The sequence below is a fragment of the Typopeltis vanoorti genome, chromosome 5 (assembly GCF_054136105.1).
Source record: "Typopeltis vanoorti isolate ZY-2024b chromosome 5, IOZ_Tvanoo_1.0, whole genome shotgun sequence".
In the NCBI taxonomy this organism is placed as follows: Eukaryota; Metazoa; Arthropoda; class Arachnida; order Uropygi; family Thelyphonidae; genus Typopeltis; species Typopeltis vanoorti.
This window is the reverse complement of record NC_143553.1, coordinates 128112898-128137995: the sequence shown is the minus strand read 5'-3', so window position 1 is coordinate 128137995 and position 25098 is coordinate 128112898. Positions and strand designations below refer to the sequence as shown.

General features: G+C 34.6%; 1 protein-coding gene across 1 annotated transcript in view; it reads left to right on the top strand.

Annotated features, from left to right (window-relative positions):
• Positions 1-25098, top strand: part of htt (huntingtin) — a 1164033-nt gene that overhangs the window by 25418 nt on the left and 1113517 nt on the right. The window contains exon 3 of the mRNA XM_090393484.1: positions 2560-2680. Coding sequence (XP_090249610.1) covers positions 2560-2680 — 121 coding nt within the window. The remainder of the gene's footprint in view (positions 1-2559; positions 2681-25098) is intronic.

Sequence of the window (25098 nt, the reverse complement as noted above, 5' to 3'; positions counted from 1 at the left end):
ATAGAAATGATTTAAATAAAATCTAAAAATGATGTAACAGATTCTTAACTCCATTTAACTAAAGTAGTTAGTTAAATGTATGAAAAACATTTGATGTTCATCCATGTGCTAGTCTTACAGCACCTTCAACGAGGGTGCTGTAAGACTAGCACCCTCGCTCTTTAGATCTTCCAGTACCTGCTTCATTATCACTGCCAGATATTGTAGTACTGATGTAGTACTCTCCACATAGTATCAAGTGATGAATCTTCTGCTTCTATATGGAGAGGAAGTCATCATTATCAGATGAAAGTATTTTTGAAGTCAACAAACCTCTTCTGTTGGAAGTCTTTTCCCACTTGGTTAGACTATAATAAATTTAGTTTAATCCTTTATCCAAGTGTAAGCAAATAAAGTTTGCACCTAAAGTATCTTCAGAAATGAGGCAACTTGTGGTAAATCCAGAGTAATTTAATAATAAGGTGGTACACCCTTTGGCAACTCGTATAGGTAAATATGACTTCTCCGTTGCTTCTGCCATAGTATCACCATCTCTGGGTCTGGCTCCCACTGACGAGACCTCAATAAAGGTCGAAACTGGTCTGGGTAGTGGCCCTTCCCTTAATACATAGCATTATACATGTCTGCAAGGAGATGTGCTTTGCATTATGGGGAATACTAAGACAAGGAGTGATGAAAGCTTAGTCCACCTTTACCACGAGTTGCCTCAGTCCTGAAGATACTTCAGGCATAAACTTTGTTTGCTTACATTTGGATAAAGGATTAAACTAAATTTATTATAAAACCTCTTCTGATTGAACAAAAGAAGCAATCTGAACTGCTGGATCTCATCTTCAACAATTGAACTTTTGGCTCTAGGAAACAAAAATGTGTTTTTTGAAATTAAAACGAAATCTCAGCTTCTCAATTTTGTTCTCAATTTTGAGGACAAAGAATAGAAACGAAGTTAGTGAGCCAAAATATTTGCACTTGTTTCTGAATCTTCCAAAAATGAGTTAAAAAAAACTTGTGTTTGTTGTACAATAATAATATTAGTAACTCAACCTTATCTCTTGTTTACAAGTATGACAAAGACTGAAAATATGCCCTAATTAATGGAATAAGGTGCAAGGACTACCATTGTGGCAGTTTAAAAATAATTGTATTATTGCTGAGTATGCAAGGAAATTTATATTGCTTTTTTTTGTGTGCTTATGAAATAGCATAGCAGTACATTATTGTCAAACAAAATGGTCTTCCTGGAAAGATTTTGTGCAAGGAAGATAGAATATTAAAACAAGCTCCTTTCATCCCAAGAAAATTTTTCTGTCATCACTGCATATTAAACTGGATTTCTTGAAAAACTTTTGAAGCATTTATTAATGTAATGCAAGATTTCCAGAAATTTCAGAAGCCAGGCTTAAGATAAGTATGCTTGTTGGACCTCAAAGTAAGTAATTTCAAAAAGAGTCTCACTAAAATAGAATTAGAAACCTGAAAATCATTCAGAGGCACTGTTTGTGTTTTTGGGAAACAGTAAAGCTGAAATTGCTAAAGAACTAGTTGATACTAACAGAGTATCAAAAAAACGGAGGACCTTTAGTTACACCCAGTTGCTGAAGATTTCTTTTCACCTAGACTCCTTTCCTGAACATCTTCATACTGTGAGTAATCAGCAGGATGAATGGTATCACCAGAAAGAACTTCATACAAATGGAGTAATGATACCAAGGACAATGGAATACTTCTACATATAGAGGGTCTATTGTTGGTTTCTTCTGAGAGAGAGAGAGAGAGAGAGAGAGGTCGTGCTTAAAGAGGAAATGAATACTTGTGAGCATGTTTATGGTTGTGTACTTTTAATAATTTTTATTCTCTTACTATAGATAATATAGTAAAATATTCAAGAATTTCGACTGTTTATATTCATTCACAAAATATCCCCCTCTTTTCTCTAACTGAAGATTATTTATTATTATTATGTTTTTAAAATTTTTATCATCAAAGGTTTGATGATAAAAATTTTAAAAAATTTTTATCATCAAAATTTTTTGCGTAGGTGTAACAACGAATCTTGACATGCTAAAGGAGGAAAGTTGTGTTTTTAAATTCTATACTTAAAGTACATAAAATCCATGTTTTTGATCCTAGTTTATTTAAAAAATCCTTGGTTGACTAGAGATGAGAGCAGAGAACATTTATATCTGACTTGAATTTAATAAAATTTGGTATAATTATCAAATTGATTTTGTTGTTCTTGTTTGGCCTCAGTTTGACATTTTAGTGTCAAAATTAGGCAAAACAAAATTATATATATCTAGTACCTATGCCAGTGATGATTCCAAGTTCATTTATGGTGATAATGATTGGTGTCACTCTTACAAAAATGCTATTATGAAATATGTTTTTTTTTTATTGTTTATAATAATTTCTTTATCTGTTTTTTTCCATGCCTCAAACATTGTGCACATAGTAGATTTATGTGCAATTTACATAATATTATATTCTAGCAAATAGATCATATATAATGTAACTTTATTAAACTGCATAGATTACAATTGTATTTTTATTTTCTTTCAGATCTACACCAGACTTCCTTCGATTCTTAGGTATTGCGATGGAGACATTTTTACTCTGCTGTGATGATGAAGATTCAGATGTTCGACTGATGGCAGATGAATGTTTAAATAGAACAATAAAGGTATTTTATAGGATGTACTTTATTTCTCATATTGTAAGTTTTAACTAAGAAAAGTAATATTACTTCAGGTTTACTGTATAATGGATTATTGATTCAACTATGTTATATACTCTTTTTTTTATTTATTATTATTTTTTAATAGAATTGCCATCCATAAAAGTTTCAAAATCTCTTGTATAACAGATATGTGTTATTTGAACTGAGGGTTATTAATTTTTTTTTTTTTTTTTGAATGATGCCTGCAAATTTCAGTTTTTTGGTATTGGAGGGAGCTTATTTTTTTTCACAGAACTACTAGTGCTGAAAATGAATAAATAATTAGTACAGTAAGTCTGAAGTTGAACTCGGAACTGATTTTCATTGATTTCTGTTTGTTTTTAACATTTCAGGAGAGTGATGGAATTATAGCCATTTCAGATGAAACCTTTGGGAGAATCTGTTGTCCTTCCAGTACATACTTTATGAAGAACTGTCATTGCTTGTTTTAATATTCTTACCAACCATGACATTTATTTGCAGGACATTATGCAGTGCATTACTGTGCTGCTGTTAAAATTTTTAAATTGTTAAAAGCTATGCTATAGTGAAACCTGCTTTGATCAAAACAGTTCTATGCAAGGTATTGCTATATATGAAAAAAAAAAGCAAGGAGGTAACTTTTTATGTGTATACAGAATGTCAAGTGCATTGGATACAAAGAGGTTGGGTTTGTTACTTTTGTTAATATGCTGTAGCCTAAAATTATTGGCATTAGTGAAACCTGGCTCTCAGAGTTGAATGTAGTAACTGAAATTGAGTGCAAAGGGCATGGTGTTTTTAGGAATGACAGAAGAGATAGGGAAGTAGTGGGGGGGGGGTATTGCTAATGATATCACATGACTTGAGGCCAGTTAGGGTAGAAACTCATGAAGTAATGTCCTGTGGAGCAGTGAGTTTGAGGTCGTCTGATGTGAAGTGGAGGCTAACAGGATGAAATGGGATATTGCTACAGACCTGGCAGTTCAGCATTTGGGGATCCCAATGCTTACTAAATGAGTAATTATTATGGATGCTTAAATTATTGAAACATAGGTGGGGTAGAAGAGAAAACTTGAGATAAGAATGAAGAAGAAGAATTTATTGCGCTGTTGCAAGACAGCTTTCTCAAGCAATGTGTGAAAGAAAAACTTGAGACCAAAGAATGTTAATAATTAGAAGAAACACACGTATAAACCACAGTGAAAATTATTTAATTGTAAATATTTCATCCTAAGTATCTTAGGACATCATCAGTACAGTATTTAAACAAAAATTAGGAATAACATACAGTTAGGGCGCATGATTACAATAGAATCTCATGAAAACGTGCATAACGTGCTAAAGTAGTAAAAAAAAAAAAAAAAAACGTTAATTATTTAACACAGTTTTGTATGATAATTTCCCATACTTTAGGAATAGTAAGAACATCGTTGCGGTTTAGGTTTGGTCTGTGTAGTAGGGCTTCAGAACTTTCTTTGTATAAACGTTCATGTTTAAATAAAGATCTATGTACAAGTTTAGCCTTTTCCCAATGGATCCTATGGTTTGGATTTTCAATTCCATGTTGAGAGAGGCCAGATTTCTGTGGTTTAAGAAGACGAAAGTGGTCTTGATGTTCCGAGATGCGTTTCTGAACAGACCTACCTGTCTGTCCAAAGTAAGATAATTTGCATGAGTATGGAATCTCATAAACACCAGGTAACATCAAGGGTGAGAATTTGTCCTTAGGAGAAGGTAATTAGTTGTAAATTTGGTTGATAGGTTTGTAAGTAGTGGCAAAATTATATTTCTTCATAATTTAATTCTTCGTAATATAATTTCTTCATAATTCGTCTTCTTAAACCGCAGAAATCTGGCCTCTCTCAGCACGGAATTGAAAATCCAAACCATAGGATCCATTGGGAAAAGGCTAAACTTTTACATAGATCTTTATTTAAACATGAACGTTTATACAAAGAAAGTTCTGAAGCCCTACTACACAGATCAAACCTAAACCGCAATGACGTTCTTACTATTCCTAAAGTATGGGAAATTATCATACAAAACTGTGTTAAATAATTAACGTTTTTTTTTTTTTTTTGTACTACTTTAGCACGTTATGCACGTTTTCATGAGATTCTATTGTAATCATGCGCCCTAACTGTATGTTATTCCTAATTTTTGTTTAAATACTGTACTGATGATGTCCTAAGATACTTAGGATGAAATATTTACAATTAAATAATTTTCACTGTGGTTTATACGTGTGTTTCTTCTAATTATGAATGCACCACAGGTTTCGTTATTTAACAAAGAATGTTAAATGTGATCATGGCATCAGGTGGTGGTTGTTCAGTTAAGGATGTGACTGTCTTGCCATGGGTTGGTGACTTATCATGGCATATTGACCTAGGAAGTAGCAAACTATATGGATGTTCCAGTTATGACAGTTTATGTGCTGAACTATAAAGCTGGAAATTATGAAAAAAAAACTCATTAGAAAACTCATTAATCTTTGGTTCCATTGTATGAGTGACTGAATGCGAAAGATATCAGCATTGCATGGGAAGCTTTGGAAAGTTGCTTAAATAAAGTAGTATCTGAACATGTCCCTAGAGCTAGAAGATTAAATAGGTCAGGAGTGAAATGGATGTGGAAGGAATATCATGAGAATAAGAGTGAGAGAAGTTATGAAATATATAAAGGATAGGCCAGAAAAGTTACGAATATTGTACAGAAAGCCAAGTTGATGTATGAGAAGAAATTGGCTGTGCAGGCTAAACACAACCCAAAAGAATTTTATCATTCTGCTGCATATAAAAGAAAGAAAGAACGAATGAATGCAGAAGAATAAGTGTATTAAATGCAGGTGGTCTCCTTGTGTCAGCAGCAGATGTGATTGTTCAGATAATGAGTGCTTACTTTGCTAAGATTTATCAACCTGGTGTATGTAACATAGTGCATGTTTCTACCAATATGTTGGATGAAGAGATAGAGACCCATGAGAAAGACGTTCTAGAGCTATTGCATAACCTAGCTGAGAATTCAGCAATAGGGACAGATGGAATATCAGCATATATGCTAAAGGAATTCTCATCTGAACTAACCTGAGCTGAGACTCAAATTATACAAACATGTCAAGATCCTGCAGGAATGGAAAGAATGTGTAGATAATCCCATTGTACAAGGAAGGTGTAAAGATTTGATGTGTCTAACTATCAATGTATCAGCATCTCTGGAGTGATTGTAAAGATTTTAGAGAAGTTGATAAGAACTTGCATACAGAAATGGGTCGATAAACAAGATGTCATTTGCAAGGAAAATCAAACATGAGTTTACTAAAGAGAAATCATGTCTGAGCAATTGCTCTTAATTTATAATAATGTTATGGCTGAACTGGATAAAGTGCATGGGCACATTCTGATATGGACTTTGCTAAGGCATTTGATAGGATACCACATGAAAGACTGTTGCATAAACCGGAAAACATGGGATTGGAAAATCATCTATTGGCTTTGGATAAATGGATGGCTAATAGTCTCTATATATCAGAACATGATATATATATAGAGAGAGAATGTGGATCTGCCAGATTTAAAGTGATGACCAGTGAGGTATTCCATTGATCATTCCTTGGACCATTGTTGTTTAACCTGTATATTAATAATATTTGGAAGGTCTGGACAGGAGATATTCAGTTGTCTGCTAATGATGATGATGATTAATGATGCAAAGATAGGCAAAGCAATCAGAGTTTCTACTGATGTACAGCATTTACAAGATGATTAGAATAAGCTGGAAATATAGGCAAACAACAATGGCTGTCAATTCAGTGTTAGTAAATGTAAAGTTATACACTTTGGATGCTTCTATAGACCAGGGAATGGAAAAGATGACTGGTATAGTATGCATCGGCAAATAAGCTCAATGAGTGGAGAGCGAGTAATTATTATGGGAACATAGATTGGAAGGAGGAGAGGACATGTGGGAGGAAGGAAATGGAATTTGTGCAATTACTAAGGAATAATTACCTGAGACAGCATGTGATGGAATATAATAGGGATTTGAGAATGCTTGATCTAGTAATTGCAAGTGAGAATTTGATATAACCAATCTGACCACGTTGCCACCAATTGGTGAGAGTGATCACATGATCTTGACCTGGGAGGTTGCTAAATATGTGGAATTTTCAGTTAAGAGGGGGGTATATGTGAATTACAGGGGGGGGGGGGTTAATTATAACAAGCTTAGGAGATTGCTTGGATCAGCCATGGCATGTAACACAGCAAGGGCTGGATGTTGATAGTGCATGGGAAGTGGTAAAGGATTGTTTGAGGGAAGTAATGGCAGATTGCATACCTAGAGTCAGGAGAGTAAATCAAGTGGGAGTTAAATGGATGAATATCATTATATTCATCCATTTAACTGAGGAGTACAAAACATAGGCTAGAAGAGTAATAACCAGTGTGGTAAGAAAGGCAAAAGCAGAGTATAAAAGGAAATTAGCAGTGCAGGCCAAAGATAATCCCAAACAGTTCTTTTGATATGCTGTAAGTAAAAGAAAGAATGTTTATGGCAGAATGATTTTAATGAATGCTGACAGCAGGGAGGTAACTGAATCAGTAAAAATAGTAGAATTACTAAGCAATAAACACTTTGCTGAAGTATATCATCCAGGTCGAGATATTGCAGTAATGAGAGAGGCAAAGACTTATATGAGAACCGAGGTAAATGAAATGGAAGTGCATAGCATATTACAGAACCTTAATGTGAATGCATCTATGAGATTAAATGGTATACCAGCACGAATTTTATGTGAAGGTGCTGGAGAATTGTCATTGCCTTCGACCATGTTATTTAATCTAAGTCTCAGTTCTGGGGTAGTCTCGGGTGAGGGTGGAAAGAGGGGATGATAGTTCTGTTACATTTTGAGCTTTAGGAAGATCGAAAACCGATGTAGCATTACTGACTGATAAGCAACATATCAGGAGAGTTGTTGTCAAGGTAATGGAGAAGTTAGTCAAAAGCAAAATACAGAAATGGGATACTGTATGGGAGGCAACATGGTTTTGTGGACACTGTATATACATGGTTTTGTGAAGGGTAGGTCATGCCACAGTAACTTTCTCACATTTTATAATATAGTGGCAACCGAGTTGGATGAAGGTAATGGGTTTACAGTGATAGTGCTGGACTTTGCAAAAGCCTTTGACAGGATACCACATGGAATTCTAATAAATTTACTGCAGCACATGAGAATGGATATAAGGTTGGTGAGGTGGATAAGAGGATGGTTGGAGAAATATCAGAGTAGTTTATTTGGGAGCAGAATCCAAAAGAAGGCCTGTGACAAATGGCATGTCACACAGCTCTGTTCTTGGTTCACTACTGTTTAATTTGTACATTAATGATATGTGAAAGGATCTGAGAGGAACTGTTCAGTTGATTTCCAATGATGAAAAATTGGATAGAACAATAGTCAATACAGATGACTTTAAAATTTTGTAGGATGATTTGGATAGACTGGGCAAAGGAGAATGGATATTGATTTAATGTGGCAAAGTGTAAGGTTATGCATTTTGGGGTGAAAAGATTACCAGCTGTATATATACATTGATGGAATTGTACTTCAGGAAACTGATGAAGCCAGAGATTTGGGAGTGTTAGGATTGAGAGTTAAAGTTTAGAAGGCACATAGCAAAAGTGTCTACAGTAGCTCATCAGATTACTTGATCAATCACTGAAGAATATTTTGATGATCAGACAAGCAGGTTATTATTCTTCTTTATCGAGCCTCAATAAGACTACTGTGCACGCATCTGATCACCTGGGTTTCTTGGTGATGAGGAAGAGGTGGAGAAAATCCAGAGGCGAGTGACCCAGATGGTAGCAGGTCTATGGAATGAACCTTACGAGAACAGGTTGAAGATTTGTGGGTTACAGAAACCGTTTGACAGGTAGAAAAAAGGGGCGATATGATTGAGACATACAAATTATTGAAGGATTTTTACAAGATTAATGCAGAGGAAATTTTTTAGAACAGGTCTGGTGATAGGAGAAATAGGGGCCACTCTTGGAAACTGAGGAAGATTGTAGTTAGCAAGGCTGTTAGTAGAGCCAGCGCTAGGGTCTTTGCCGCCCGCATGCAATTTCTATCTAAGTGCCCCTGTAACGATCCGGGAGTGTGTTGTTCTTTTATGATAATAAAAATTTAAATTATTTGAAATTTCTTAAATAAATATTGACAGAACAGCCACATGTTGGTTCGCTAAATGTAACGAACCGGGAGTGTTGACTAGGCAGGATAATCATTAAAAACCCAAATAGTCAAAAAATTCTCAAAAGTTAAAGCAAATTTTGATAAAGCTACTTCACTTTAATCATTTAATATAATGATACAGGGATTATAGTCTTCTCACAGACCCAAATAGCTAACAACAAATTAAAATGAATTTTAATTAAAGTTCAAATTTATTTGAACTAAAGTTTAAAAAATTCTTGTATTTTATCATCATCATCATCAAATTCCTGCCATGTACCCTCAAGGGGTGTACAGGATATTATAGTACTACATGAAAAAAATTACATCATTATTAATTTCCTATCTACAATTTTCCTCCAAATCAGTCTGTTACTTGTCAAGACTCCAACATTATCAGATCTTATATTTCTATCGTCTGAAGCACTTTGTACCGTATCAATCCACCTATATCTTGGTCTTCCTCTGGGTCGTTTTGCTGCCACCCTGGCAGAGAACAATTGTTTTGCTAATCTTTCCTCGCCCATTCTGTTTAAGTGACCATAGCACCTGAGATTAGCTCTGCTAACACATTCCTGGATGCTGACAATGTCAAGTTCTTTCCTAATATCCTCGTTTTTAATATGATATTGCCATTGATGCCATCTGTTCATGCCTATAATCTTTCTCAGGACTCTCATATCTGTGGTCTCTAGTCTTTGGTCAAGTGTTTTACTTCTGACCCAGCTCTCAGATCCATAAGTTAAAACTGGTTTGAACACTGTCTTGTATACAGCTAATATAGTGTTCCGACTAATTTCTCTCTTATTCCATATGAATTTATTCAATTGACTTCCTACCATACCAGCTTTGCTGATTCTGTTGTCTATTTCTATATTTAATTTACCATCTTCAGTAAAAATCGTGCCTAAATAGCTGAAATGTTTTACTTGTTCCACAGGTTCTCCATTCACGACACTGTTGACATTTTCAATGATTCTGCCTATTTTCATTGTCTTTGTCTTTTTATTGCTGACCTTCATACCATATCTATTACAACAGCTATTCAATTTAGTCAGAGAATCTTGCAGACTTGTAGCAGATTTATTTAGAAGTATAACATCGTCTGCATAAAGCAAAGAGCTGACATTAACATCTCCAATTTTGATATCATGTTTAATACCACTTTCCTTCATAATGTGATCCATATAGATAATGAATAACAGAGGGGATAATGTACATCCTTGTCTCACACCAGATTTAACATTAAACCATCTTCCTGTACTTCCTTCAATTCTAACTGCTGACTGACAACTGAAATAAAGACTAAGTATTGCTTGATATAATGCCCCATTGACACCATATAACCGCAGCGTATTAAATAGCTTCTCTCTTGGCACCTTGTCATATGCCTTTTCCAAATCGACAAAACTTAAATACAGATCTTTGTTATATTCCCATGCTTTCTCGACTTTTTGTCATAAAGTGAAGATCTAATCCTGACAGCCTCTATTTGGCCTGAATCCAGCTTGTTCTTCACCAAGCTTTTCTTCCACAATTCTTCTCAACCGTTTCTCAAGTATATTTGCATAGATCTTGCCAGGAACACTCAGTAGGGAAATACCTCTGTAATTCTCACATGCAGTTTTATTTCCCTTTTTATATATGGGTACTATGAGAGCTCTACTCCAATCATCGGGAATTCGTCCCTCTGTTCAGGCTTTCTGAACTATGCAGTGCAGCCACTGTAAGACTTCCACCATACTTCAGCATTTCTGGTCGAATATCATCTACTCCTGCTGCCTTTCCACATTTCAAGCCTTTGATGGCTTTTTCTACTTCAAGTATGGATATGTATTCCTGACTGCATGCCTGGTCAGTGTTTTTTACCACTGTGCTGTCATCACTACTTGTTTCATTTAGCAGTTTTTCAAAGTAATTACTCCATACTTCAAGGATATCTTTTTTCTCCCGTTTTCATGTCACCTTTATCATCTCTAATTCCTTTTACAGCACTCTTTCCTCCATTCTTAAGCTTCTTCAACAACCTCCAGAATATTTTGCCACCTTCTTGATATTTATTTTATATATTCTTGCCAAAGTCCTCCCATGACTTTTGTTTAGCTAGTTTTACACACTGTTTAGCTTTCTTGCATTTGTCTCTATATTCTCTAAGAGCACAAGCTGACTTATTTGACAGGAACTTTTGATATACTTTCTTCTTTTCCTTCACTTCCTGTTTAACTTGCTGTGTCCACCAGGGAGTTCTGATTTTTTTATCCTTACAGACAACTTCACCACTTGCCTCTCTAGCTGAATCAATCAGGGCTTTCTTCAAGGCTTGCCACTGAATCTCCAAGGTTTGGTTCCTGTTCTCAAACTCTTTCATTTTTTCTTCAATAATCTTTGTGTATTTTGGTCTACAGTTCACATCTGAGAGCTGCTCAACTTTTATTCGCTTTAAAACTTTCTTACATGTTATTCTTTTCAATATTACATTCAATTTTATCCTGCTCAAGACTAAATGGTGATCACTTCCAATTTCAAATCCTCTGTACACTCTGGTGTCCTGCACCAGGGAGAAAACATCACTATCAACAATAACATAGTCAATGAGACTTTTCTTATTCCTAGCCTCTTCTCTCCATGTGAATTTGTGCACATTTTTATGTTGGAACATGGTGTTAGTAATAACCAGTCCATGTCCTGAGCAGAAATCCAACAGATATTTGCCATTATTATTAGCTTTGCTCTTTTCTCCAAATTTTCCCAAAATATTTTTGTATGTTTCACAATCATTTCCTACTCTGCTATTTAGATCCCCAACAAGGGCCAACTTTTCATTTTTCATTGTGTCTGTTGCTTTTTCTAAAGCCTCAAAAAATTCCTCCACTTCTACCTTAGTAGAACCTTCTGTGGGACCATAGGCACAAATAAGTCTCATTGTCCAGTTCCCCATTCTCGTATTTGCCCACATTACTCTACTTGAGACTGACTGCCATTCAAGAAGATTAGCCCCGTATTTTGTGTTGAATACTATGGCTACTCCTTCTTTTCCTTGATTGTCATTGCCTGAATATAACATTTTGTATTTATTGCTCAGAAAGATCTCACCAGTTTTGGTCTTTTTTGTTTCAGTCACCCCTATTATGTCGATCTGGTACTTATCTAATTCCTCATCTAGCTCCATTTCTTTGCCATTGAGACTTCTTACGTTGATAGTACCGATCTTTAACTCTGGTGATGTTGAGTTGTGGTTTGTTTTCAGATTCGTTCCAGTAGCTGACTTTTCGTTGTTCGCCCTGGTTCCCTGGCAAAAACAACGGGGGCCTTGTTTAACCGGGCGACGCCCCAGCCGGCATGAAATTCTGTCATGTTGTACTATCATTTTTTATTTTGGTTTAACCAATAAGAATACAATTTGGTTGGCTAAATCCCAAATTGCCAGCCCATCCTCGTTCGTTCAGTATCCAAGTAGATACCCAACAGGGTGCACCACGAGAAGGTGAGGATTGGACATTAGGTCAGAAGCCCTGGTCGGTTCTCCGCATTCCGTTAAAGGCTATGTGCAGGTCTCCTCTCAGTTATACAGCTTTGACCCTTAAGCACCCCCTCTTGTATTTTACAAGTTAATAAATTCTTAGTAACTTTTTTATAAGTTACTAAGAATTTAGTAACTTATAAAATTTATAAGTTACTATAATTAGATATTTATAAGTGGAACTATAAATATATAATTATAGTATTTTTATAAATGGAACTATAATTTTTATAAGTGGAACTATCTTTTAGGAAAATAAAAGAAACTCAAGATAGATGAGAAAATAAGAAAATAATTCAGAAATAATTAGAACATTTAATATAAGTATTCAAAAGATAACATCTTTACAGAATAACAGAAAATAAATTAAATTATATAAATATACTTGAAATTTTGTAAATTAAAATTTTAAGGTTTTTGATTTCATATTCACAAAATTAGAAATAATGGTCTTAAAGTCTAATTCCGCACATATATCATTTTCAATAGCTATTAGCGCCAAACTAACAAGCCTTTTTTGTGACATACTTGTTCTTAAGTAGGTTTTAATCAATTTTCAACTTGGAAAAGGAACGTTCACTGCTCGCTACACTAACAGTTAAGGTTAACAGTATTCTTAAAGCAATTGAAAAGTTAGGGAAAGATAAGTTATTGGACAGAATAAAATTAAGAATATCGAAAGGCTTTTGAATATTGAAATTATCCTTCCAAAAAATATCCTGGAAAGCACATAACTCGTCATATAGTTCTATTGCATTTACGTCTTTATTGTCGCAGTCCATCAAGAGAATCTCTAAATCTTCGTTATTAATTTGTAGTAATCTATACAAGAAATTGAAATTATCATAATATGTTTTTAGTTGTTCAAAACGTTCTATTAACGAACACATTGCAACATCTAGAAGTGTATAAAACACATTCACTCTAAATTTATCTTCTGGCGATTGTGGCGTTTCGTCATGATGCTCGTAGTCCAATTGTCATGTCTTCTTTCGGCGTCGAACTTCCGTACCAGTTTTAAATTCTTGTTCTCCATCCACCTCTTTACTCAGTTATTTTGCCGTTTTTAGAACTTCTTTAAAATTTGTATCTGATCGATACTCTTGTAAGAATATTTTTAAGTTTTTGATAGATTCTAAAGCAAGTGTAATGTTCATATTTTTGGCTTGAAGCATTTTACTTACAGGGTTTATTCTGTTAAGTAAATCATGCCAAGTTATAAGAGAGCAAATAAATTTGTAGTCCTTTATTTTAGCACATAATGTTTGTGCTTCATTCTGAGTTTCTTTATTAAAATTTTCATTATTTAAAATTTCAAAAAGTGCATCATAAATTTCTCCTAACTGATATTGTAGAGGGCAGATTGCATTAATTTTACTTTCTCATCGCGTTTCTGAAGGCTGTTTCAATGCTACATTTTTTACGAACTTTAAATGGATTGCCCAACCAATGTTTGCAAGAGAATGGAAAGAAATTTTATATTTCTTGAATAATTGCAAAGAAACTTATTGTATCTGCATTCACTTTGGCTGCATCGTTAAGGATTAAATTTAGAGTATGAGCAGCACATGGCACGTAAAAAGCTCGAGGATTTTTGTTCGAAAGGAAATTTTGGAGCCCATATTTTTTCTTTTTCATATTTGAAAAAATTGTGCCTCATTCTGAGTTTCTTTATTAAAATTTTCAAATTTTCAAAAAAACCCTTGATCTCGCATGTCTTCAATGGGAATGTTCCATTTTTCCAGTTGTTCCATTATTGTTGCACATAAACCACGTCCTGTGCAATCTGATATATCTGCAAAATCTAAAAAAGTTTTCTCTGATCTTGACAATTCCATTGTCACAGGAAACAAAGCGAATAATTAAATGGTCATTTGTTCTGTTTTACTTGCATCAGGTGTGCAGTCTAAAATTATGGAATAATATTTAGATTTTCGAATTGATAATAAAATTGCATCCCTGATTGCGTTACTTAAAGTTTCCAATATTTCATTTTGACTGTCTTTGCTCAAATAGTGTACCCTATTGTTTCGTTGTAGAGCACTTTCAACATGATTTTCCATAACGGGATCAAACATAGCAAATAGTTCGACTAATTTTAAAAAATTGCCATTTTTCCTTTCATGTAATTTATCAGATGATCCGCAAAAAGCTAAATTTCGCTACCAACGAATTTTATAATTTCAATCAAGCGCTCTAAAACACTTGAACGTTGTTTCTTTACCATTTCATACATGCTTTGAGTCTGGAAATCAATAGTAGTTTTTTTTTTAATTTTTATCAAGTCCCTTCCATTTTAAGAAATTTTTCATGTGAGTTAAACTAGTCTCATGTCTATGTAAATTGTACTTACATTTCTCCAACCGTTATAACCTTCTACAAGACTCAGTAGGCGATTCAGTTGATGCGACAAGTTTACAACAAAATTAAAAAACAGAATTTAAAGTTTTGGAATAAATGAGCCATGTTCTTGGCAAGAGCTCTCATTTTCCATTTTTCTATTATAATACGTGTCGCCAAATTTACGACCATATGTATCTCTGGGATATATTATATTTTTATTTTGAACAGGCCCCATTTCAATTAAAACAACTCGGAATTTTTCATCAATATTTCCCCATTCACCTGGATCTTCTAAATTTACAGACACTAAAAATATGTTAGTTTCGTGGTCAACTACAACTAAATCTTGTTGTAGTTGACGAAATCCTAACTATTTTTCACTTAAATCATGTTCGATTATCTTGTTCAATAGTTGCAATAGTACTTTCATGCAAACTGGATGATGTGCACGGTTCTTCGACTCTGATTTCTGATGTATCGAGTTGGTTACAATCTGCATCAAAATATTTTAATATTTAACAAATTTATTAAGAGCCCCAGTTTGTTTCTTAATATCTGCTTCTTTTGCAGCATGATGCTTACGATTTTGTGCACCGAATAACTTTTTTTTTAATTTTTGATTCCATTTCTATTTTATACTCACAAGAAATTATTACACAACACGACACAGAGACGAAATAATAGTCGGCACTGTGCTACTGTCAGTAGCCTACTGAGATGTATACCATATGACTGGTTAACTAGCAACAAATGTTTTGTACGAAAATTCGTTTCTGCACATGAAAACCGTTCACAGTTTCACTTAAGATAGATTGCAGTAGACACAACATTCTGCAGGCAAGCATTTAGCCTGCTCTAGCTGCAAAATTGTAAACAGCTGGGTGATCAAAGAGGTGGCAATATACTTTTTTTAAAATTTTTATTCGGTGTATCCGGCCTTATTTATTTTAATATTGATCATTCTAAGAATTTTTTGTTTTTATGATAAAACTTTTGTTTCTTAAAAATTAACTTATGAACCGTTCCCTGGCGGCGGCGCCCCCATCGTAGCGGCACCCGCATGCCTGCTTCCTCCGGCCCTGGGTGTTTGAATTAGATTTTTTGCTTGGAGTGGTGAAGGAGTGGAATAGGCTGGCAAAGTGTGTTGTGGGTGCCATGAGTTCAAAGCAAAGTATGATAAATACTGTGTAAATGTTGGGTAGTACCTGGCACAATGTTTATTGCTTCCCTTGATGAGTCTAAGGACTCAGTGCAGTAATAATAATAACATATTGGTGGGATTATGCTTGGAGAAACTGAGGCTGATGAATTTCAAAGGTCGCAATGTAGGAATGCAACTTGGAGGATAATCACGATGTTGAAATATACAGTAACATTTAAAGATAAGGAAGTCATTCTGCCTTTTTCCCAGACCTTAGTATGACTGCATCTGGACTACTGTAAGGCTGCAAGAAGAGTTTTAAAGATGATATTGGGATCATGGAATGTAGATTACAAGGATAGATTTGAGAGTATGTGGACTGCAGACTCTTGTAGATAGAAGGAAGAGGGGTGATATGACTGAAGTCTATAAACTTCTGAGACTTCTGAGAGGTAATAGGTTGTTGTAGGATATTAGTTGATGAAATTTTTCATTATATGAAAGATGGGGATAGGACAAGGATACATACATAGTTAAGAAAGGAGCGAGAACTATGATTGAGTGAATCAGTTTGCCTGTTGAACTAGCGAGTGCATTTAGTGTGAATGAGTTTAAGAGAAGGCATGATTGCTGGTGTTGGCGATGTGTGACCTCTCTTGATGCATCCTTGAGTTCATGGAGGTCTGATAATAATAATAATAAGGATAAAAATATCATCTGAATAAAGTAAAGGGCTGATATCAAAACTGGAGATGTTAATCTCCAGTTTTGATATCACTTTTAATGCTGCTTTTCTTCATAACATTGATCAATATAAATGATGATATAATAGTGGAGATAATGTGAACCTTGTCTCACATCTGATTTAACATTAAACCATCTTACTGTACTTCCTTCAATTCTAATTACTAACTTATAACTCAAATATAGACTATGGCTCAATATTAGATGCTGTATATTATGGGAGGTGCCACTGCCCAGAACTGTTTTGACCTTTATTGACCACTGCATTAATTCAATCTTGGTGTCTCTTCCAGGTCTGCCTCCCTCTAACGAGACCTTAATAAAGTAAATGTAACTGGTCTGGGTAGTGTCTCTTCCCATAATACATATCATTATACACATTCGAAAGGGTGTTGCTATTTTTTGAAAAGAGAGATTTTGATTGCTCTAACTATGCTATTACTCACTTATATCCAATCTATATTTTTAATAGTCAGTCATGGAGTATAGATATGAATGAATGAATAATGAAAGCAGCCTGTAACTTCTCCACTGCTGGGTGAAGGCCTTTCCCATTGCAGGAGGGTTAGGTCTACTTCTCCCATGGTGACCCATTTGTCTGGATGAATGTATGAAGGTGAAAGACAATCACAAGCATCCATGCCTTAGGTGGGATTCAAACCTGCAGCCTCTTAGCTGGAAGTGGATGCGCTAACCACTCTGCCAACCAAGCTGACTGGATTATAAATAACAATATATTATATATGTAATTTTAATTTAGTTGGTTAAAATGTTTCAGATTCGTATCCGTGATGGTGCACTGACTTCAAGGATAAACATGTGTATACTCTAAAGAATGAAGCTCAATTATTTAAAAAAAAAAAAAAAATTAAAAGTACTAAATTAATTTGAAACTTCTTAAAACATACAATTAATGCATTAATTCTCAGGTCTTCAACCCTTCAACCAAGACTACCCAATTTGGTTCACTAGGGAGTGCCGTCTAGGCCCAAGTTTGGTTGTCTTTCTTCAGCCTCATTTGCCCAGTCTTGGTGCATTTTTTTTTCTGATTGCTGATGATGGCAATGTAATGTTGCCAAAATATAGGAAAGAATTAATTAAAGTTTTTATAATTAATATTTTAGTATACATTGTTATTTCCTGAAAAATAATAGTTATGAGTAACCAACTTATAAGCATATCTACGAGAATAAGTTTCTTTTATATTGCTACTGCTTAATCACATGGTGGCTCTGATAATACTAAGCATATAATGCATTACTAAATGTGAATGCATACATACTGTATATATTTTTGAAAGTTTATTTTTCACTTGGTCAGACTATAATAAATTTAGTTTAATCCTTTATCCAACTTTGTTTGCAACACACTTGGATAAAGGATTAAACTAAATTTATTGTATATAATTTTAGATTACCTTATCATACAAAAAAAAAAAAACATATTTCTTATTAATGAATTTTTTGCTCGGTATATACAAAACTGTAAAAACCAACATAACAAGTGAAACAATTATGTGAGATTTTCCCAGTATGTTTTGAATTATGGGATACAAAGGCAATTTATGTGAAGTCATTAGCCTTTATATACAAGTAACCTAATCTAATGTATTTAAGCTTGGATTAAGAAAAAAAAACAAGAATATACCAACAAGGACACTGACCTGCAGAGATAAAACAGTTATCATTCCGTTGTATAAGACCCTGATCAGACCACACTTGGACTATTGTTCTCAGATTTAGTCCCCAGGATTTGAAGGGGATAAATTAACTGTGGAAAGGTTACAAAGGCTGATAACAAAGATGGTTTCAGGACTGTACAATGATAGTTATGAAGATCGGCTGAGGGAATGTGGACTGCAGAGTTTGGTGGATAGAAGACGGAGAGGTGATATGATTAAGACTTTTAAACTGTTGAGAGATGGTTACAGGGTTGACACTGGGGAGTTCTTTCGCTTCGTTGAACAGCGGGAAGGAATGATGGCCTCTCGTCATCACTCCTTCCCGAGTGGTTTCTTTGCATGGAGGGTGGTTGAACTATGGAATGTATTGCCTGATGGAGTGGTGAGAGCGAGAACGGTCAATGAGTTCAAGGAGTGGTGTGATAGGCTTTGTGTTTCTTGGGGGGGGGGGACCTCCACTCGATGAGTCTTGTAGACTTTGTGTTTCTTAGGAAGGACCTTCCACGATGAGTCTTTTGACTCCATGGAGGCCTGAATAATAATAATAATAATTTCTTGTCAAATTTAATTTAATTTGCAACCAAGTGAAAAAACTTTCTACTTCTCTCACTTCAGTTATTTCTAAAAGGAATGGACAGAAAACTTCTATTATTACCTGGAACCTTTTAACTAATTAAACAACACCTCCCACTATGGATTCCTCCAATGTTGGTCAACAGAAATATTTCTTATGTCACTTACCTTGGAGCAATTTCATGGAAAGTTTAGGGAATTGCAAGTGGTTGCTCTTGATATCTCTAAGTGGTCACATATAGTACAAAAACCTATTAAGTAAGTTTGCAGTCATGTGATATGACTTCTGCATCTGCTTTGCCATCTTTCTCTTCTGGTTATGCATTACATGTTATCATAGATAGTTCTTTATCCACACAGTGGTGAGGTTGTTTCATAGGCTCCATTCTTTCATTACTTTCTTCTTTCTACATATTCATGACACCCTCTCCAGTTTTGAATCCATTTCACATTTCTGCTGGTGACAGCATACTGCACAACTCTTTTTCATTTTACAAACCTTGCACTATACATTTGAACAAAGCTTCTAGAATATCAACTTTTGCAACTATAAATTCTAATATCCAGACTATTCTTCCTTTTCTTAATTTTAATGCTAAGAAAAGTAAGCCTTTCTTATTTGTTCCTTTTCTTCTACTCTTACTTTTGACAACATTCTTTTGAACAAGATGAGATTTTACTTCTTGGATAACTCTTACTTCCAATCTTTCGTGGTGTAAAGTATCATAAATATTAATATCTTTAATGGAACATGTGCACTAGGCATATTAAAGTAAGTTTCATGGCTTACACATTAAAAGCAATCTGATATTTAAATAACCAAACTACCATTCAAAATTATTGATAATTATCATCCTTCTACCAGACTATAATTCAGTGCAAAAAAGAAAATTTCAATACCTACTTTAAAGGAACCTAGGAATAGATAGCAAGGATTCTTTGTAAATTCAGCCTATATTCTTCCTTCAAACCAACTCAGAAACTGTCTTCCTTTCTACCACCTTTTTTTCTTACCAATTGTCTATCAAGTATACCCTGCTTATGTCATCTTTCCTATTTTGGCCATTCAGCCTTGATTAGAATTGAAGAATATCAAGATTATATTATATTTTTGAAATCTGCAAGTCTAGCCTTGCTTCTCATGCTATTGACATCGGGCACAGAGTTCTTTGGAACTAGACAAAACTTCTTCACTCCAGCAAGCTCAAATTCGATTCTTTTCCTTGAAACATAAATGCTAAGAAATCATCTGAACCTGAACTGTATGCCAATATCCAAGTTTGGGAAGTGATCACTATCGGTTGTTCAAAAATTATATTTTTCTTTTTGAACTAATAATTATTTATTTTATTTTATTTATTTATTTTTTTTACATCTATGTAACATACAATTGTTCCTTTAAACTCTAATAGTGTAATATCATATACTTCAGTGTGACTGAGATACACGCTAATATATGTGTGATTTATGACTCATTATTTTTATTCATCTTTTGAATGTAGTTAAAGGTCTATCCCCCTGTTAATGTCCATGTAATGTTAGATGAAATATATTGGAATTTTTGAATAAATTCTGTATAATTTTTGTCACATGTGTAAGCCATGAAACTTACTTTAATATTATAAATATTGCCTAATCACCATTAGATTTTTTTTTTTTTTTGTTTGGGGAATCATTATTTTACTTCTGAATACATATTAATTACTCTTAGGAAATCACAAATTTCATCTTTTGAAAACTGTTCTCATATATGGAGAGTTCTCACATATAACAACTTGAAAATACTGACTCGTGCAGAAGAGAGCAGTTAAGTTGATTAATGAACTATCTCATTCCATTTTACCTCTTCCATGTAAACATTCAGTTTCAGCTGCATGTATTTTTTTACAAATATTTCAGTGGTTGCTATTCATCAGAATTGATGAAGAAATGATGATATCATTTCCTATATCAATTACGCACAAATTAAATCACAGTGGTCGACGTACAGAGCCCTGCAGCACACCACTAGTTATCTGCTTTCTCCAGGATTCTGCTCCTACATATGCTACTGGTTTTTTTTTTTTCTGTCCATCAGTCATCCTTTTATCCATATCACCAGTTCCATATCCATCCCCATTTGTTGCTGTTTGCATAGCAGAGTTCCACGTGATATCCTGTCAAATGGCTTTGCAAAATTGAGCAGTATCATCATGTAGCCATTCCCTTTATCCAACTCAGCTCTCATTCTATTATAAAAAGTTAGTAGAATACTAAGGCATGACTGACCCTTCATAAAGCCATGCTGCCCCTCATAGAGTATATATTAATATCCACCTATTCCTAAATTATCTTTTTCATCAACTTTTCCAGCACTTTTAACTCCATAACTATTAATTTTTCAGGAAATAACATCATCATCATCATCATCCAATTCCTGCCATGTACCCTCAAGGGATGTACAGGATATGATAGTACTACATGAAAAATTTACATCATTACTAACTTCCTATCTACAATTTTCCTCCAAATCAGGCCGTTACTTGTCAAGACTCTGACATTATCAGATCTTACATTTCTATTGTCTAAGGCACTTTTTACCATATCAGTCCACCTATATCTTGGTCTTCCTCTGGATTGTTTTCCTGCCAACCTAGCAGAGAACACCTGTTTTGAAAATCTTTCCTTGCCCATTCTGTTAAAATGACCGTACCACCTGAGATTAGCTCTGCTAATGCATTCCTGGATGCTCACAATGTCAAGTTCTTTCCTAATATCCTCGTTTTTAATATGATATTGCCATTGATACCATCTGTTCATGCCCTAATCTTTCTCAGGACTCTCATATCTGCAGTCTCTCTAGTCTTTGGTCTAACCCAGCTCTCAGATAAGTTAAAACTGGTTTGAACACTGTCTTGTATACAGCTAATTTAGTGTTCCGACTAATTTCTCTCTTATTCCATATGAATTTATTCAACTGACTTCCTGCCATACCAGCTTTGTTGATTCTGTTGTGTATTTCCATATTTAATTTACCATCCTCACTAAAAATTGTGTCTAAGTAGCTGAAATGTTTTACTACTTCTATAGGTTCTCCATTCACAGTGCAGTTGACATTCTCAATGATTCTACCTATTTTCATTGTCTTTGTCTTGTTATTGCTGACCTTCATACCATATCTATTGCAGCAGTTATTCAATTTAGTCAGGGAATCTTACAGACTTCTAGCAGATTTATTCAGAAGTATAACAGCGTCGGCATAAAGCATAGAGCTGACATTAACATCTCCAATTTTGATACCAGGTTTAATACCACTTTCCTTTATAATGTGATACATATAGATAATGAATAACAGAGGGGATAATGTACATCCTTGTCTGACACCAGATTTAACATTAAACCATCTTCCTGTACTTCCTTCAATTCTGACTGCTGACTTACAACTCAAATAAAGAGTATTGCTTGATATAATACCCCATTTTGTAGATCTGGCTTTTCCAGGTCTATAAAACTTAAATACAGATCTTTGTTATATTTCCATTATTTCTCAACTATTTGTCATAAAGTGAAGATCTGATCCTGACAGCCTGTATTTGGCCTGAATCCAGCTTTTTCTTCACCAAGCTTTTCTTCCACAATTTTTCTCAACTGTTTCTCAAGTACACTTGCATAAATCTTACCAGGAACACTCAGTAGGGATATACCTCTGTAATTCTCACATTCAGTTTTATTTCCCTTTTTATATATGGGTACTATGAGAGCTCTACTCCAATCATCCAGAATTCGTCCCTCTGTCCAGGCCTTCTGAACTATGCAGTGCAGTCACTGTAGGACTTTTATACTTCCATACTTGAGCATTTCTGGTCGAATATCATCTATTCCTGCTGCCTTTCCACATTTCAAGCCTTTGATGGCTTTTTCTGCTTCAAGTATCGATATGTATTCCTGACTGTATGCCTGTTGAGTGTTTTTTACCACATTGCTATCACTGCTTGTTTCATTTAGCAATTTTTCAAAGTAATTACTCCATACTTCAAGGATATCTTTTTCTCCAGTTTTCATGTCACCTATATCATCCCTAATTCCTTTCCTCCATTTTTGAGCTCTTCAACAACCTCCAGAATATCTTGCCACCTTCTTGATATTTATTTTCTATGTTCTTACCAGTCTTCCCATGACTTTTGTTTAGCTAGTTTTACACAGTGCTTAGCTTTCTTACATTTGTCTCTGTATTCTCTAAGAGCACAAGCTGACTTATTTGCCAGGAACTCTTGATGTGCTTTCTTGTTTTCCTTCACTGCCTCTTTAACTTCCTGTGTCCACCATGGAGTTCTGATTTTTCTATCCTTGTAGACAACCTCACATATGCCTCTCTGGCTGAATCAATCAAAGTTTTCTTCAAGGCTTGCCACTCAATCTCCAAGGTTTGATTCCTGTTCTCAAACTCTTTCATTTTTCTTTAATAATCTTTGTGTATTTTAGTCTACAGTTCACATCTGAGAGCTGCTGTTACATCTGATATCTTGAGAATATAGTATTCTCAGTTATCATGGTGTAACATGAAAAACAAATAACATAAATAAAAACCCCTGCATGAAAAGAATAATTTAATATTCTTGCATCCAGTATAAATTGAGTAAAATGTAAAGGTCTATTGTTTAGTCAAGATAACAAAAGAAAAGAATGTATTAAGATGTATTATGACTAAACAAGGAATTTGTGTTAAATAAGTAGCTAACTAAGAATTAATATAGTAATGCGATTAAGAATGAAAGAGTTAAGTACATAAAGTATAAAAGAATGAGTCATGAAATACGCTATGTGAGAGGCTACAGATTAAGCATTAAGTAGAATTCTGAGAAAGGTATTTGAAAGGGGTTAAGATAGAGGCTAACAAGAGAAATAACGGAATATCGCTTAGGGCCTATACCCTGATAGAAACTTCGTTACGAGTTGCCGATCAAAATGACGTATGGCGGCAAAATGCTACCCAATTGGTAGACAGACGGAAAACAAGTAGGAGGCGGGAAAGAGAAGTAAGAAAGGGCGCCGTTAGGAGGGCAGCTATAAAAGGGTTGGTAGCCCTCCCCCCTTGCAGCTTTTTTTCAAGGAGTAGGCTCTTTTGGGTGTAGGAGAAGAAGGTTAGATAGTCAAGGAGGCTTTAGGCCTTTCTGCCTTTTGCCAGAGGAGAAGAAACATTTGGATAGTCGCGGTGGTTTTAGTTTGGTTTTCTAATGGATTTCACGGTGTTCCTGAGTGGAGAGATATGTCTTATATCCTCATGCCACAACAAGGAATCGAAGGTGAGCGGGAAAGCTATTCCCGTATTCCTATGTAGAAAGCGAAATATACCATGGAGTCATAGGAAACTGTGAAGATGTCGATGTCCTCGTTTTGGATAGTACAGCCGACCGTGCAGATGTTTATATAGCCCTGAATTGCAAGAAGATATGTAAGCAAGTTCGTTCAGTAGAAGGTAAAGGCCCGTAAGTGAAGCTAAAGAAAGGTATTGTGAATTTTGTCTTATGTTAACTAGAAGTTGTTTGTGATAGGTACCATTGTCATAATAAGGAACTGTTAAAGTGATTAGGGAGAAATCATAATAGGACTTTAGAATTTGATAGAGAGTGTTAAAAGTAAGCTAGCTAGTGTTGATAATTTGTGAATAATTAATTGTCTTAAGAATCTTGAGTGCCTACTATATTGTCAAAGGAAAGTTAATGACATAGTTGTGTGTTAATGAAGTAAATGGTTTTGTTAATATTGAGTTTGATTAGTGTGAATTGAGTAATTAAGTAGCCTGAGGAATTTGAATGCCTAGTGTGATGTGTAGAGAATCGGAATTGTCATAAGTATGTGCTAGAGTAGTTAATGATTTTGTTAGTACTTGAAGTTGAATAATCTAATAGTGTGTGGTAATCTAATTTGTCCATGTTAAGTGAATTCATGTTTTTGTATGAAATTTTGTGGCGGCATGATCGTAGTAACTTTTGTCGAATCATAGCCCAACTACTTGTATTAAGCTAATTTTAGTGTGTAAGTAATTTAGTTGAGTATTTTGATATGTACCATGTTTAGAGAAATAATAAACCTTTTGTTTAATGATAAAAAAGTTGTCTGATATCGCTAATCCAATGCACCGCTTAGAAACATTCGAGCCTAATCATGCGGGGAATTAATG